Source organism: Molothrus aeneus, chromosome 2 (genome assembly GCF_037042795.1).
Source record: "Molothrus aeneus isolate 106 chromosome 2, BPBGC_Maene_1.0, whole genome shotgun sequence".
Lineage (NCBI taxonomy): Eukaryota > Metazoa > Chordata > Aves > Passeriformes > Icteridae > Molothrus > Molothrus aeneus.
In genome coordinates this window covers 27055611-27068520 of record NC_089647.1, presented here as the reverse complement: position 1 = coordinate 27068520, position 12910 = coordinate 27055611, and the positions used below count along the sequence as shown (strand labels likewise).

The 12910-nt window shown below is 37.2% G+C and overlaps 1 protein-coding gene across 1 annotated transcript in view; it reads left to right on the top strand.

Annotated features, from left to right (window-relative positions):
- The window catches only part of MAN1A2 (mannosidase alpha class 1A member 2), a 130189-nt gene that overhangs the window by 51832 nt on the left and 65447 nt on the right, over nucleotides 1-12910 (top strand). The window contains exons 4-5 of the mRNA XM_066572141.1: nucleotides 8599-8717; nucleotides 11052-11132. Coding sequence (XP_066428238.1) covers nucleotides 8599-8717; nucleotides 11052-11132 — 200 coding nt within the window. The remainder of the gene's footprint in view (nucleotides 1-8598; nucleotides 8718-11051; nucleotides 11133-12910) is intronic.

Here is a 12910-nt window from a genome sequence, read left to right as displayed (position 1 = left end):
TTGCACCCATCTGGTGAAGTTCTATGGCTATCCCACTGAAAATCTGCTCCTCTTATGCTGTCCCAAAGAAAATTTAGGACGTGGTTTGGACCAAAGTGTGTGGCAGTGGCCCAGATATAAAGACAGAAAAACTTGTGTGCCATGATGGCTCTTAGGTGGCTTTTTTTTTTTTGATACGCCTTTTCCTACTGCCTAGCTGACAAAGTAATTTAGCTTATAATTATCTGTGAGAGATTGTATCTTGTCTTGGAAGACCTGTACTTAGCTTGCTTTATATAAAGTCACACAGCTATACTCAAGTCCAGATAACATCTTGTTCTCTTATTTACTCTCAAATATTAGTCTTGCTTTGCTTGCCATGGTGTTTAACTGTTTGTTAACAGTTTAACTGATTGCTGCCAGTGTTTAGGCTCTTCATACTTCCAAGCCATCATTCACAGATACTTTTCCCTTCAGTCTTCCACTTCCTGTTTTCTTAAAATAGGCTTACTTCAGATCTATATTTTTGATTAGTTTTGATTGACTGCTTTGTGTATACAGCAGATTTGCTGTCACCGTTCACTTTTCACACGTTATTCTTGCTTTCTTTCTGATGTGCTTCCATGGCCTCCTTTGTACTCAATGCCATCTTCTCTCCCTCTTTCCTTTCCTAGTCTGAAATTCATCCTAACCTTTCTCTCCTGACATTGTGGCTTTCAGTTATCACCAAGTCTTAACCTTCCACTAACTCATATCATAGTTCCAACATTAATCTTTATTATGGTCTCCACACAGTCCTCCTCCTGTGTACAGTAATAGAGTTTGGTCTTTGTGCTTTAAAAATAGGAGAACAAAAAATATGGAGGAAATTGGATAGAAATGTAGAAAATTGAAAGGGTCTGAGGATATTCAGTCTTTGTACTAGAGGGACTGCATTCAGCTCTTGCTTGCATGAATTTTGAATTAATTTGAAGGGCCATGTAAGATTTATGGAGCAAAGTAAAGCAATCAAGTGAAGAGCAGTCAAGAGGAAGGTTTATTGCAGTGTAGATTTTTAGACAAAGTTTTAAAATTTGGGTCTTAAGAGCACGGGTATTCAGGCAGCAGTTTGTTGATTATTAACAAATACTAGCAGGTCCAGTTTTTAATAGGTTCAAAGTCTAGCGTACAATTCAGTGTTCTACTCCCATGACTTCCTCAGTTATGAAATTAAGGAAAGCATTAAAATTGATCATTTGATGTTATTTATATGCTAAAGTACTCTATTGTCTGGTACAAAACATTAAGACCTCCTTTTCATGTTGTCTATTATCAGCAATTTAACAGAACTAAGCAATCAACATGCTTATTTTTTTGTTCTGCTTTTTTAATTAGTCTAAAATGTTAAAGGCAATTGGTTTCTTCATGGATACTTACAGGCTTATTCATTGCATTTTATGACTGAGCTGAAATCATACACTGCAGTTTTGTATGAAATGTATAGTTTCATTGACTAATTTTGAAGCACTTGTTTTCTCAGTGAAATTAAACTCTCTTGTTCAAAAGTTTAATTAATTTTCTTAAACATTATCTTGTTCCTCGTGAGTCATTAAGATATTTTGCAAGTGGTAGGCTTCAGTAGTGGCAGCTTTATTGCCAGACTCTCATTAGAGATACAGAAAATTGTTGATAATTGTTTGCTTTTAATTTTCATGTTACATATTTTCATACTATGTCTGTAATTGTCGGTCACATCAAGAAATTCTGTTGCTACAATCTAAAAACTTGAATTATTTAAATCTTTTGGACTAGAAATTGGTGTATTTTCTAATATATAGTGCAGTCTTGCCCAGTATGTATTTTTGAGCCATTATGAATCTGGGCAGACAGAAATAACAATAACAAGAATATTTATTTTCCTTAGGATTGCAATAACTCTGTTTTGAATGTCAGGCTGAGTTTATCAAGGAAGTATTTTCACTCAGTTGCTGGGAATTAAAATAACTGCCTATGTGAAAAATAACTAAACTTTACCTTCAGAGTGCAACACTTCAGAGTGTTGAGAGAGTATGTATTTCTCCTTGGAGAGGCTTTACATCTCCTCTTTTGTTTCTGGAACCACTGTGGTGGAAAAGGGAGGATCTGCTTTATGCTTGTCTACACCCCAATGGCTGGGTTGCTCTGTCAGTGGTGCTGGATCAGTCTGAAGCTGAGGTCGCCTGCTTTAGTGGAGATTTATCTTAGAAATTACGGTAAATTATCCCCTGGGGCTTTGGTCCTCTTACATTCCTTTTGCAAGCTGATCCTGCCTCCATCCCTAAGTAGCTTCACCACCAACCAAGCATGTTCTGTACCAGTAGGAGTAGGTTCAGCTTCCACTAAGTGATGTCCATCCAGGGCCCTGCAAAAAAAAAAAATCAGATATGAGACAGGCTGAGACCAATAGTATTTCTGGCACTATTTCTGTTTGTCTCTTATGGTTCTGTCAGTCAATATGACCATCCCATTGGCAATGGGAAGCTGTTTTGAGAATGAAAGCTATTTTCTTTCATCTAGATCTCTAGTCTTTGCACATAACTAACTATGGATTCCAGCTTTTTATTGCTTAGGAAGATAAGTCTGCTTTCTAGAGTATAAAATAATTTATTTTGATTGCAGGGATGTCTTAACACAGAGATACTTGCTCTTTGTGTGGTGTAGAGACAATTGTCTTCAGTAACTGCCCAAATGCTTTTAGTGTATCTAACTTCTTGTTCTTCCTCAGTCTTGCAATTTCCCTTAGCTTTCTTCAAAATGTAGCTGCTGCTGATGTCTGCAGGCTATCCTTGCCAGGGAGAATAAGAGTCTTTATTACTGTTATTTATTCCTGTGTGATTTTGTCACTGATTTAGGAAATATGAAAACCCTACCTTGATTGTAAATGGACTGATGAGCATCCTGCTTTTGGGCGTGTCATCTGCTGTCTTTCTTGAGGAAAAATAAAATGCTTCCTTCTCAGTTACTGCTTGAGGTAGAAGAGTAGAAATGGTTACATGTATCTATTTAGGCCTATTTATATGACTTCTTTGTATTTATATGATTTCTTTGGAAGCAGAGTGGCCTCAGTAGTTTTCCACTTAGGCAGGTTTCCTTGACTTTGTAGCAGCAGCGTACATTTTGGTAATGAGAGATCTATTTGAGTAGGCTGGATTTCCTTCAGGTTTGTTACTCCTCTAGCAAGTCTCTGGGTGAATGCCAAGTGTGCTGTAAGGCACTCACACACTTGTGGTACAGAGGTGTTGGAGCACAGGCAGAGGGAGAAAGGCTAAGAAGGAAATTGTCTCTCCAACCTTATGCCTTCCCCTGGCTTATTCACTGTGGGGATGCAGGGGGGCAGGAAAGAGAAAGCCTTGATGCTGTGCAAGCACTGCTCAGCAATAGTCAAAATTCTCATGTGTTTCCAACACTGGTTTAGTCACACATCCAAACCCCACAGCACCATACAAGCTGCTGTGAAGAAAATTAACTCGCTCCCATGCAGACTCAGTATCCATGCTCAACTCTCCACTTGGGCCAATGAAAGCTCCTATGGAATTGTTTTTAGGAGAGGTAATGAGATTTGTGTGTGGTGTATACGTGTTGAAGTAATGAGGAGGTTTGGGTGAGATGTTAAATAATCAAAGTTTCTGTGAAACACTTATTTGATGATTGCCTTTCAGCTTAGTGCATGACTTCAGTTTGTTGGTGCAGAGTTTTGTCATCTTGTTCCTTATTTAACTTGTCTATGTCTCATATCTTTAGTCTTTTCTGTTCATAATTGATCTATGCATAGTTGATCTATTAATATATTTTCTCTAACACTTCACTGCTTATAGTCTCTTCTGCTTCCACATAATAAATACACAAAGCAACCCTGAGCTGATATAGCTGATATCAGATGTTCTAAATCTCTACACTTTTTCTTATGGTATAATGAACATGGGCTGTTTATTTTCTTCATATTCATTTTGTTGTGGAACACTTGACAGCGATCTGTCTCCCTTGTACTTTGATAGTCTCTTGTGAGACTTTCAAATGGTACTAATAAGCCAGTTCTTCATCTAGTTCTTTGGCATACTGAAAGAATTTTAGATAAGAAGACCATTTTTCTTTTAGAGGCTGTGATATTTACACTTAGTAATATTATTTGCTAGAAATTTCAAACTGTAGTTTATGTGGTATCAAGTGAAGGAATTCTTTGACTTATCTCAAGAAACTGAAGTCTATCTAACTACAAATTTGAATTACCATTTTGCAGTCCTTTGGAATAATACTTTTGCTTAATGAGAGTGTGCATGATTTTCTTAATAGTTCAGCTATTTCGCTGCTAAATTCTTTCCATTAGCTCATGATGGATGTTCTGTTTTATTTAGAAGAATGGGCATTGCATTCATTAGGCAAACTTCATTAAATTTGGAGCTCAATCAACTAGAACTATAATTATATGGAGAGGAAACTTCCTAATCTGACGTTTTTAAAACGGAACCTTTTTGGAATTGGTTATTATCTTCTGCGACATGATAGCTGAGCCTTTGTATTGAACAGAGGCAGACCCTGGGAGGAGTGCCTTCAGCTAGCAGAAGTGTTATTTTCTATTATAGTTTAATTGTTTTATAGGCTTTTTTCACCACAATGAGACATCTGCTCCCTCTGTATGTGGAGCAATAATAGACTGCTTGAAGTGGTAGCAAGAAGTGTATACTATAAACTGTTATCTCATCATTTAGGGTTACTTTATGGCACTTCAAATGATACCTTCTGCAGTTTAATTCCAGGAAGGTTATCCCCTTGTCCTTTCTGATCCAAAATTTATGGATCTTGGCATGGCTGCGAAAGAAAAAAAAGGAGCATTCTCTGTTATGAATGGAAAATGATTTCACTTTGTGATTTTAGATGAATGGTTTCTATCAGCATCAGTAGGGGGAAGCACCACTGCCTATCCATTTCTCCTTTACCTGGAGCAGCACACTGACCCTAGTGCAGGCTAGTGATTGGAACACTTGCTGTTTCTTCCTCCTTCAGTTTTCAGTCTATGCCTTGCTGGAAGTGCAGTAAATTTTAAGATGAAGAATGTCACTGCTTGTTTTGGTCAAGCTGTAGATACTGAAGAATTTAGTGGAAGGTCTTACTTAAGAACAAATTAAGAATGACATCCTTTCCACATAGTACTTGAAGAAAGAAGCTGAGAGCTAATTTTACTCTCTGACCAAGCATCATGTAGCCCACAAAGAGTTTTAAGTTGTGCCTGTCTTACAGTATGGAGCAGCCAAGGTGTTAAATGTGTATTGTTCTGAATGTTGCATTATGTTCAGTTCTGCCCTGTATTCTTGTAGACACAAGACTTCTGAGTGTGAATTCTGCATTTTGGACTTTTCCACCTCAATGCCCATGAGGAAGGAATTAGCTTGCTTCCTGCTGCCTGAGTGACACTAGAGGAAGAAAACTGAGCAGACAATCTGCTGCAAAATTTTGACTTGTCATCTCTTGACCTATTGGAAATGTTTTCAGCCAAAAGGATTTGAAAATGCAAAGATTGTTCTTTGCGTCTTCCTCAAGGAAGAAGTACTCATGTATAGAAAAAAGAAAAATAACTCAAGTTTGGTTGAAATAGTCTGCTTATATGAAAAAAGAAAAACTAATAATTTATTATAGGTTGGGATGTATATGCTCTCCTTAAGAGATTGGGATATAAAAGAGTTGAACTCTCACGTGGAGTTTAGAAACTATAACCACACTGATTTGTGCCTCAGAAACAGGTGCCCATCACTGCTTAGGGAAGAGGTACATGAGAATAGAAGAGGCTTTTCTCAGTAATGTTTTGTTGGACATTCATGGTTCTAGAAAAGATAAACATAAAAGGTGAAAGAAAGGAGTGTAAAGGCAGCTGAAATGAGGGCTTGAACAATGTATTAGGGTATGGCCCAGACAAAAATCTCAAAGTGTGCCTATGCCTTGAATTGACTCTTAGGGACAAAAAGTGCTGAACAAGCCAGTTTTATTGGGCTGCACTTGTTTCTCTGGCTGCAAACAGCACCAAAGGATCTGTAGAAGTGGGTTGTAGGCAATCCCTTTTGGGGACCTACTGGTTTAGGTGAGATCTCTGTATATGGGATTGAGGGCTCACTTTTAACACAGTGATAGTGAAAGCAAATTTCTTGTCTGTATTTGGCGAAGTCATATTTTTTTAGTCATTATGGGATGCTCTGGGGAAACATTGAACACCTTTGATCAGCTCTGGAGAGAGCTCTGTTCTGTTCTCTCTGAATTCATCTATTGGATTTATGTGCACATAACAACGTTATGTGCTTTTTAATTTCCATGGCCCTTCTTTTGTGTCTCTGTGCAAAGAGAATTCTATGAAAAAGGTTGTTTAAATTTTTGGTTTTGAAGATACTTTCTTGACGTCTGGCAAGTAGATATTCTTGCCCCCAACATACTGCTCTCCCATATTGTTGACAGTGGGATGTAGTTCTGAGATTCAGAAAACTGTGGAAGATTGTACCATGGTGTTTGAAGTCCTTTGGAGTAGGTGTGAGGAGGTGGCGTTGTGGACAATGACACACCAGGCCATTTCCATGCAACGTGTTTTCTGCATCCCTTGCAAGCTGAAGAATACGAGAGCTTACTGATCTGATAACCACTGTGTTTAAGTTGGAAAGTTTTTACTTTTTGAAACTACTGCAAGAGGAACTTCCAGGATTTCCCAAGACTTACGTATCCCTATTTGTTCAAACACAAATTTGAAAATTTTATCAATGTGATTTATATAAAAGAACAGAAATTACTTTGAGTGTGTTGTGGAAGCTGTATAACACATTCCAACTTTATGTAAAAAAAATACTTTGTCAGCTGGTACTGAAGGTAGTCCTTGTGTCATGGTCTTATTTGCATATTTTTGAAGTGATAAATTAGATAACTGTCACATTATGCTTTTGAGAAGGTGCTAAGTTAAGTGCAGTGCTGTGGCTCTGCTCAAAGCAACCTCCACTTTAGCATAAGCAGTGGAATTTGTCATTTGGCTGAAGGTGTTAAACCTTACAGTACTTGAGCACCCCAGTGAATTCATTTTCTGAGAGTTATAGGTATGGCTGGTGGACAATTTGTCAAAGGGTTTGTCTTTAATTAATCTTGAAAAAGGTAGCTTGTCTGAATCTGTACTTGAATTTTCTTAACAAACACTGCCAACTTCAGGCTTTCCAAATCTAATTGAAATTAATTAAAATCAATGCATGGCTATTCTTTAAAAAATAGTTGGTGGTTACTTTGTCATGGATACTGTTGTGTTTAATTTTTATTATCTGGAGAAAGAAGTCCCTGAAAATGGAATTAAGCTTTCTCAGTCATTTAGATGTGTGAAAGAAACACACTGGGGATGATGGCTTCATTCAATTACTGTTACGTTTGAGGGGAAAAATATTGCTCTAACCATGTGAAAGTGAGAAATGGATGAATAAAAACTACCAAGCAGGAACACTGCTGTAGAGATTCCCATTATGGGTGGAAAGCACATTAAAAGAACCCTAAAATGGACTTGTCACTAGCGTCATTAAATTGCTAATCAGAGTTTACAGGAGTTTATAAACCAGAGTGCAGTGGTTTATAGATTACAGGTATGAACAGTGAAATTTGGCTACTTTGTTGGTGCACAGGAACTTTTAAACACTTCATGAAAACAGATAACTCAGGATGATTTTGGTTTCCTCTGGAAACCAAGACCTGTGCCTACTGTGGGCAGCAGGTTTGGTTGGGATGGCCTAGGGAGATCAGGGCTCTCATGGGCCACGGCTCACCATCTCCTCATCCCTTGCACAGACCGATGAGTCACTCATCAATCAGCTCTAAATTGCTGCTGTTTCAAGTGAATGGCATTTTAGCTTAAAGCACCATTGATTTTTATTTGGCTTTCAATGCTCCACTTGAAGTGGTGACAGTTGAGAAATCCATTAGCGCTCCGTCCCTGCAGATGCCCAGGAGAACATCTTGGGACTGCGGCTCTGGCAGTCACACCCGGCCAGCGCTTCCCTGCTCATCGGGCCGTGTTTTTCAATCATTAGCTAGCGTCCATAATTGCCAAACTTTGAATATTTCTGAAGTAAATGTTGGGAAATGCAAGGCATTACTAAGGCATTACTGCAAGTGCTGATTGCTTTATCTTGCCTATTTTTTTTCCCCTCCCCTAATGCTTCTGTACTAGAATTCCTGGTAGCTTTTTGAAGCTGAATGTCTTTCTGTAGTTTGGTTTTTTGTGGGGTTTTTTGTTTGTTTGTTTGTTTTTTTGTTTGTTTTTTTTTTTTTTTTGTGTCAAAGTACAGTTGCTCAAGTTCAAGTTGGGAAAGCAGATGAGAAGGGCTCTTTTTTTCTGTCTTTAGCATTCTTTTCTCCCCAGAAGCCAAACTGTGCCAGAGGATTGATACTTTGAAAGAGAAGTGGGAATTCTCTTATGTACCTGATAATTCCTTGCTCATTATTTGAGCAAGGGTAATTCTTTGATAATTCTTTGTGCTGACACCTTTGTTGTAACTTTGCTTTGCTACTGCTTGGGTTATTTTCTCATGTTTGTGATGTTTAAGAAAAGTAGTGAAATAGTCACTTGTAATAGAAACCCTTCTTTTTTGCCTGTAGGAAACTCACAAATGGGTGCTACCATAGTAGATGCATTGGATACTCTTTATATCATGGGCCTTCACGATGAATTCAGAGAAGGACAAGAATGGATTGACAAAAATCTTGATTTCAGTGTGGTGAGTAGAGCCTGCCCTAAATATTTCTGTAGTTCTTTTCAAGGTGTTCATCTTGGAAGAGGTCTTTCAGGTGAAACTTAATAAAAATTACGGATCAAAGAGTTAGATGTAAACTTGTAACAGATGTGACATTCCCTGTGTATCTAACTTTGTTTTAGAAAAAAAAGCCATGTCCTTTTCACAGTTATGATTCTAAGTAGAGATACATCTATATATTGTATTTTCAAAGTACAAATTATAACTGGATAATAGGAGTAAGAGGAAGTGTTTTGTGAGAAACAACCAGGTCTCAGAAATGAAGACAGAAAAATGAGTTTTTATGGGCTGATAGTCATTGCAAATAACTGAGCTATGAAAGACAATTTTCCCCAAAACTACAGTGTGTAAATTACTTAAGAATACAATCTCTTCTTCCATTTTCTTAAGAGTTTTAACACAAAATATGCCACTTGAATTCGTGAGTTTTCCTACAGGCTCTTAATCTATCACAAGAATTTCCCAGTTGGTCATACAGTATCTGACATTCTTGAGAAGCATTAAATGGAAGAAATGGCTCTATTTTAGTCTTATTGATTAGTGTTCTTTGTACTAATTTTGGGACTGTCACAGACTCTGTGATGGAATTTGTATTTCAGTCCTTGGATTTGCCCTATGGTTCCAAAAATAATTTTTCATTCAGTAAATGAACCTAATGAAATATAGTTGTATACTCCAAATTCAGCAAATGCTTACTGTTGTTTCTTTATTTTAACCCACTTTTCAAAAATTATTTGTTTGGCTTTTTCCTTTTGATTTATACCTTGACTGTCCGGCAAACATCAAAGAAATTTAACTCTGCTTTTTCAGTTAGTGCTAGATAATTATTCAGTCTAAAACTGAAGATCCTAAATATATCAGAGACAGTGTAGAGATAATGATGCCATTATGAGGATGAACTAAATTGCTTCCATAACTTTTGTCTGATCTAAGGCAATTTCAATATAAATTTGCAGTATCAATCTAGGATTTGGATGGAAGAAATTTACATGACCCTCTGGGGTTCAGTTACATCTTCCTATGTATCAAAACCATTTCTGAAGGTTAATGAGTTGTCTTGTGTATACACCAAGCTTGAATAATTTCCTTACATAGTTTGGATTTTATAAATAAATACATAAATTTGATCCTCTTGGATTCTTCTATTGGGAAATGGAAATCATTGGTTTCACTTTACACTGTCCCACTGCATGTGTGATTCATGACTTTAATAGGTATTAAGTGGAATCATGCTGCCTTGGTGTTATTTTTCTTGTATCACCTCTATGTGAAAAGGGAAAACCTTTTACTAAAAACCTTTGAGAGTATTTCAAACTTCCAAGTTTTTAATTTTTATTCACATAATCTTTCTGAAATATGTAATATGTGCAAAATGAATTTAGTTTTGATCCAAGCACTGCAGGTACCAGAGAAATAGCACAAAAGGAAAGACGTACCTGTAAATGTCATTTCAGCTGTGTGCAGCTTGGTGAGTCAGCTTGTTCAGTGCACATTGTAGTGACTTTTCTGGATAAAAGCAAAAGTCTAGCCTATCTCAGAATCTCTTAATAAAACTACATTTCTGTGTCTAATAGGTTGAAGAGAAGTTTATGGGGGAGACAGATGGAGTGTATGTGGAAAATTAGCTGAATGGGGCACAGAGGGAGTCAGTTGCTAAAACTATCTGATTCCTTTTAATTTTTTGTGGGTTAAATGAGTCAAAAGATACTGTTGAATTTAACCTAAGGATAATAATGTGGAAGAAGGCAATAAAATCGTTTATTCTCTTGAATTTCTCAGTGGTCCTGCAGTACTACTTGTCATAACAGAAAGGCTATTCCAAAACAAAGATTATGTTAAAATAGAGTTCTGAATTTGAGTTTGGTAATTTAGGTTAAAAAAGTGCATTATGGGAATTCTCTAATTATTATTTTGCTTTATCTTTTAAAACTAGAAGGTTTGGTGCTATGCTGAAGCATAAGAGAGAAGATGCTGAATTATAGAAATGTGTAGTCCTTGCCTTCTTTTCCACCAGCCCAAATTACTGTAATTGCACTTTGTGGTGATAAAATGGTTAGAGGGCAGGAGAAAAACTAATTTGATTTTATTAAAATCGGTTGAAGCTGTAACTAGAATTGTCATTTGGTGTCACAAAGATGTGCATGAGAATTTCAGTTTGGATCTAGAGACTGCAACAGTACAGACCCTTGCATGTGGATTGCCTTAGGATATGTACTTTCTTCTCCCTTGACAATTTTTTTTTTCTTCCTTCATTAAGGAGTTGGTTAGTTATTTATTAATGCTCTCTTTCTGTTCTAGAATTCTGAAGTGTCTGTTTTTGAGGTCAATATTCGCTTCATTGGCGGTCTTCTAGCAGCATACTACCTTTCAGGACAAGAGGTAAGGAGGTTGGAAGGTGTCTGAAATTCATTGTATTCTACAAATGTGGCATATGGAGACTTTTGTAGAATCTTGATTTCTCAGTAGCTTGCAAACTAATTTCACAGCAGTCAGTTGTCCAAAATAACCAAATTCTTAGAGTATGGGATCTTTAAAGTTTGTTTCTGAGTAGGTCTCTTGGCATTTAGGACACTTGGTTACAGTTTTGAAATTCTTCTTTTATCGAGATGTTTTCAGAAGATATCCACTCAAATAAGCATCAGCTTGAAATGTCAAGTGAAATGTCAACCCTTTTCATGCCAACAATAACTTGTTTTGATATTCTCTAGCTCCATGAAGGTAGAAATAATAGCTTTGTCACTTGTCCTGCAAGGATGTAGGTTTGCTTCATCAAAGTGCTACTCAATCTTCTTACCATTTTCTTGGTGACAAACTGAAAAATAGCAAGCCAATTTTATACAGCTTCTGAAACTTCTGTTAAAAAAGATGTAGAGACATGCTTAGATTGACAGGATGCATGTCCCCAAAGACTTGCAACAATGGACTTCCTTAGTCCAGCAGTCACAGTGCTGTGACCTCTTACTTCACGTACTTTAACAAGACTAGAGCTTGAACCCCAGCTCTTCTCATATCTTAGGAGCTCCATGAATTTAACCTATTGTCTGTGTCTTTGATTCTTTGGTTTTGTCCTTTATTTTTCATTACCCATCTGTAGCCCACTACCGGACATATTGCATGGTTTTCAGGTGTTCTTAAGTAATTTCTGCCTTTGTTTAGGGAAGCACCACATATGTACCAACAAGTTCTCAGGGATTTTAAGACTGGAGCCCTAAAAGTAACCAAGAGAAAACTCATAATTTATTGTCTCTTTATCTGTGAATTTTCTCCTTTATGAGGGTCTTCTCTTAGGAAGAAGAGCTAAGTGGCAAAGCAAAAATTCTGTGTACATCTTGAAAGAAATGGGTTTCATCTGGTGCTCCTGCTTTACCTTCTTCAAACTGGACCATGCTCCTTGGAGGTATCTATTGTGAATATGAAAAACCTCAGAGAAAAAGCTAGGATTACACATTCATAGCTGGATTATTTGTATATAGTGATACTGCACTTGTGCACAAGTCCCTTAAAAAGAACTTTTTTTGCCCCAGTATGCAGATGGGTGCAGCCAAGCACTGCCAAAACATATGCTTTGCCTGCATTTGTAAAGCACAGTATTCCTTCTTAAATTTGCTTCTAACCTTTTGGTAGTCAGAACAAGCTCCTTCACTTAAAAAGCTTTAATTTCTTTCCTTCTTAGAAAACATCTACCCTTTCTTTCCTAAATGTTGGCTGGGCTGAGTCTTTTGTTTTTAAGATTTTTATGGCATCATTTTCTCCAACAGACTTCAAATGCTTCGTGGCTTGTGATACAGGATTCCCGTCAAATGTCCATATGTATCATCTTTATTTTCCTAAAGAACTGCTAAAAAAAGTGCTCAGACTGCATTTCATTCAAAATAGTGTGGCAGCTAGGATTGCTTTGGGTATCTGAGACACTGCTTCATTTGCCAAGTTGGATGGGTTTTCTCTGCAATTTGTCGTTGTGGATATGACAAGCAAGGGATTTTGAGGCTCTTCAGCAATTGAGCTCAGGAGAGACACCTGCATCTGGGAACTCCTTGGAGTTGGAAACAGGTTGCTTGAGATGTGATTTCCAATCTGGTCCTCTCTCTTCCCCAAAAAGGGAACATATTTCTTAGCTCAGGACTGGGACTTGCTTGATTTCTTTATTCACTGCATTG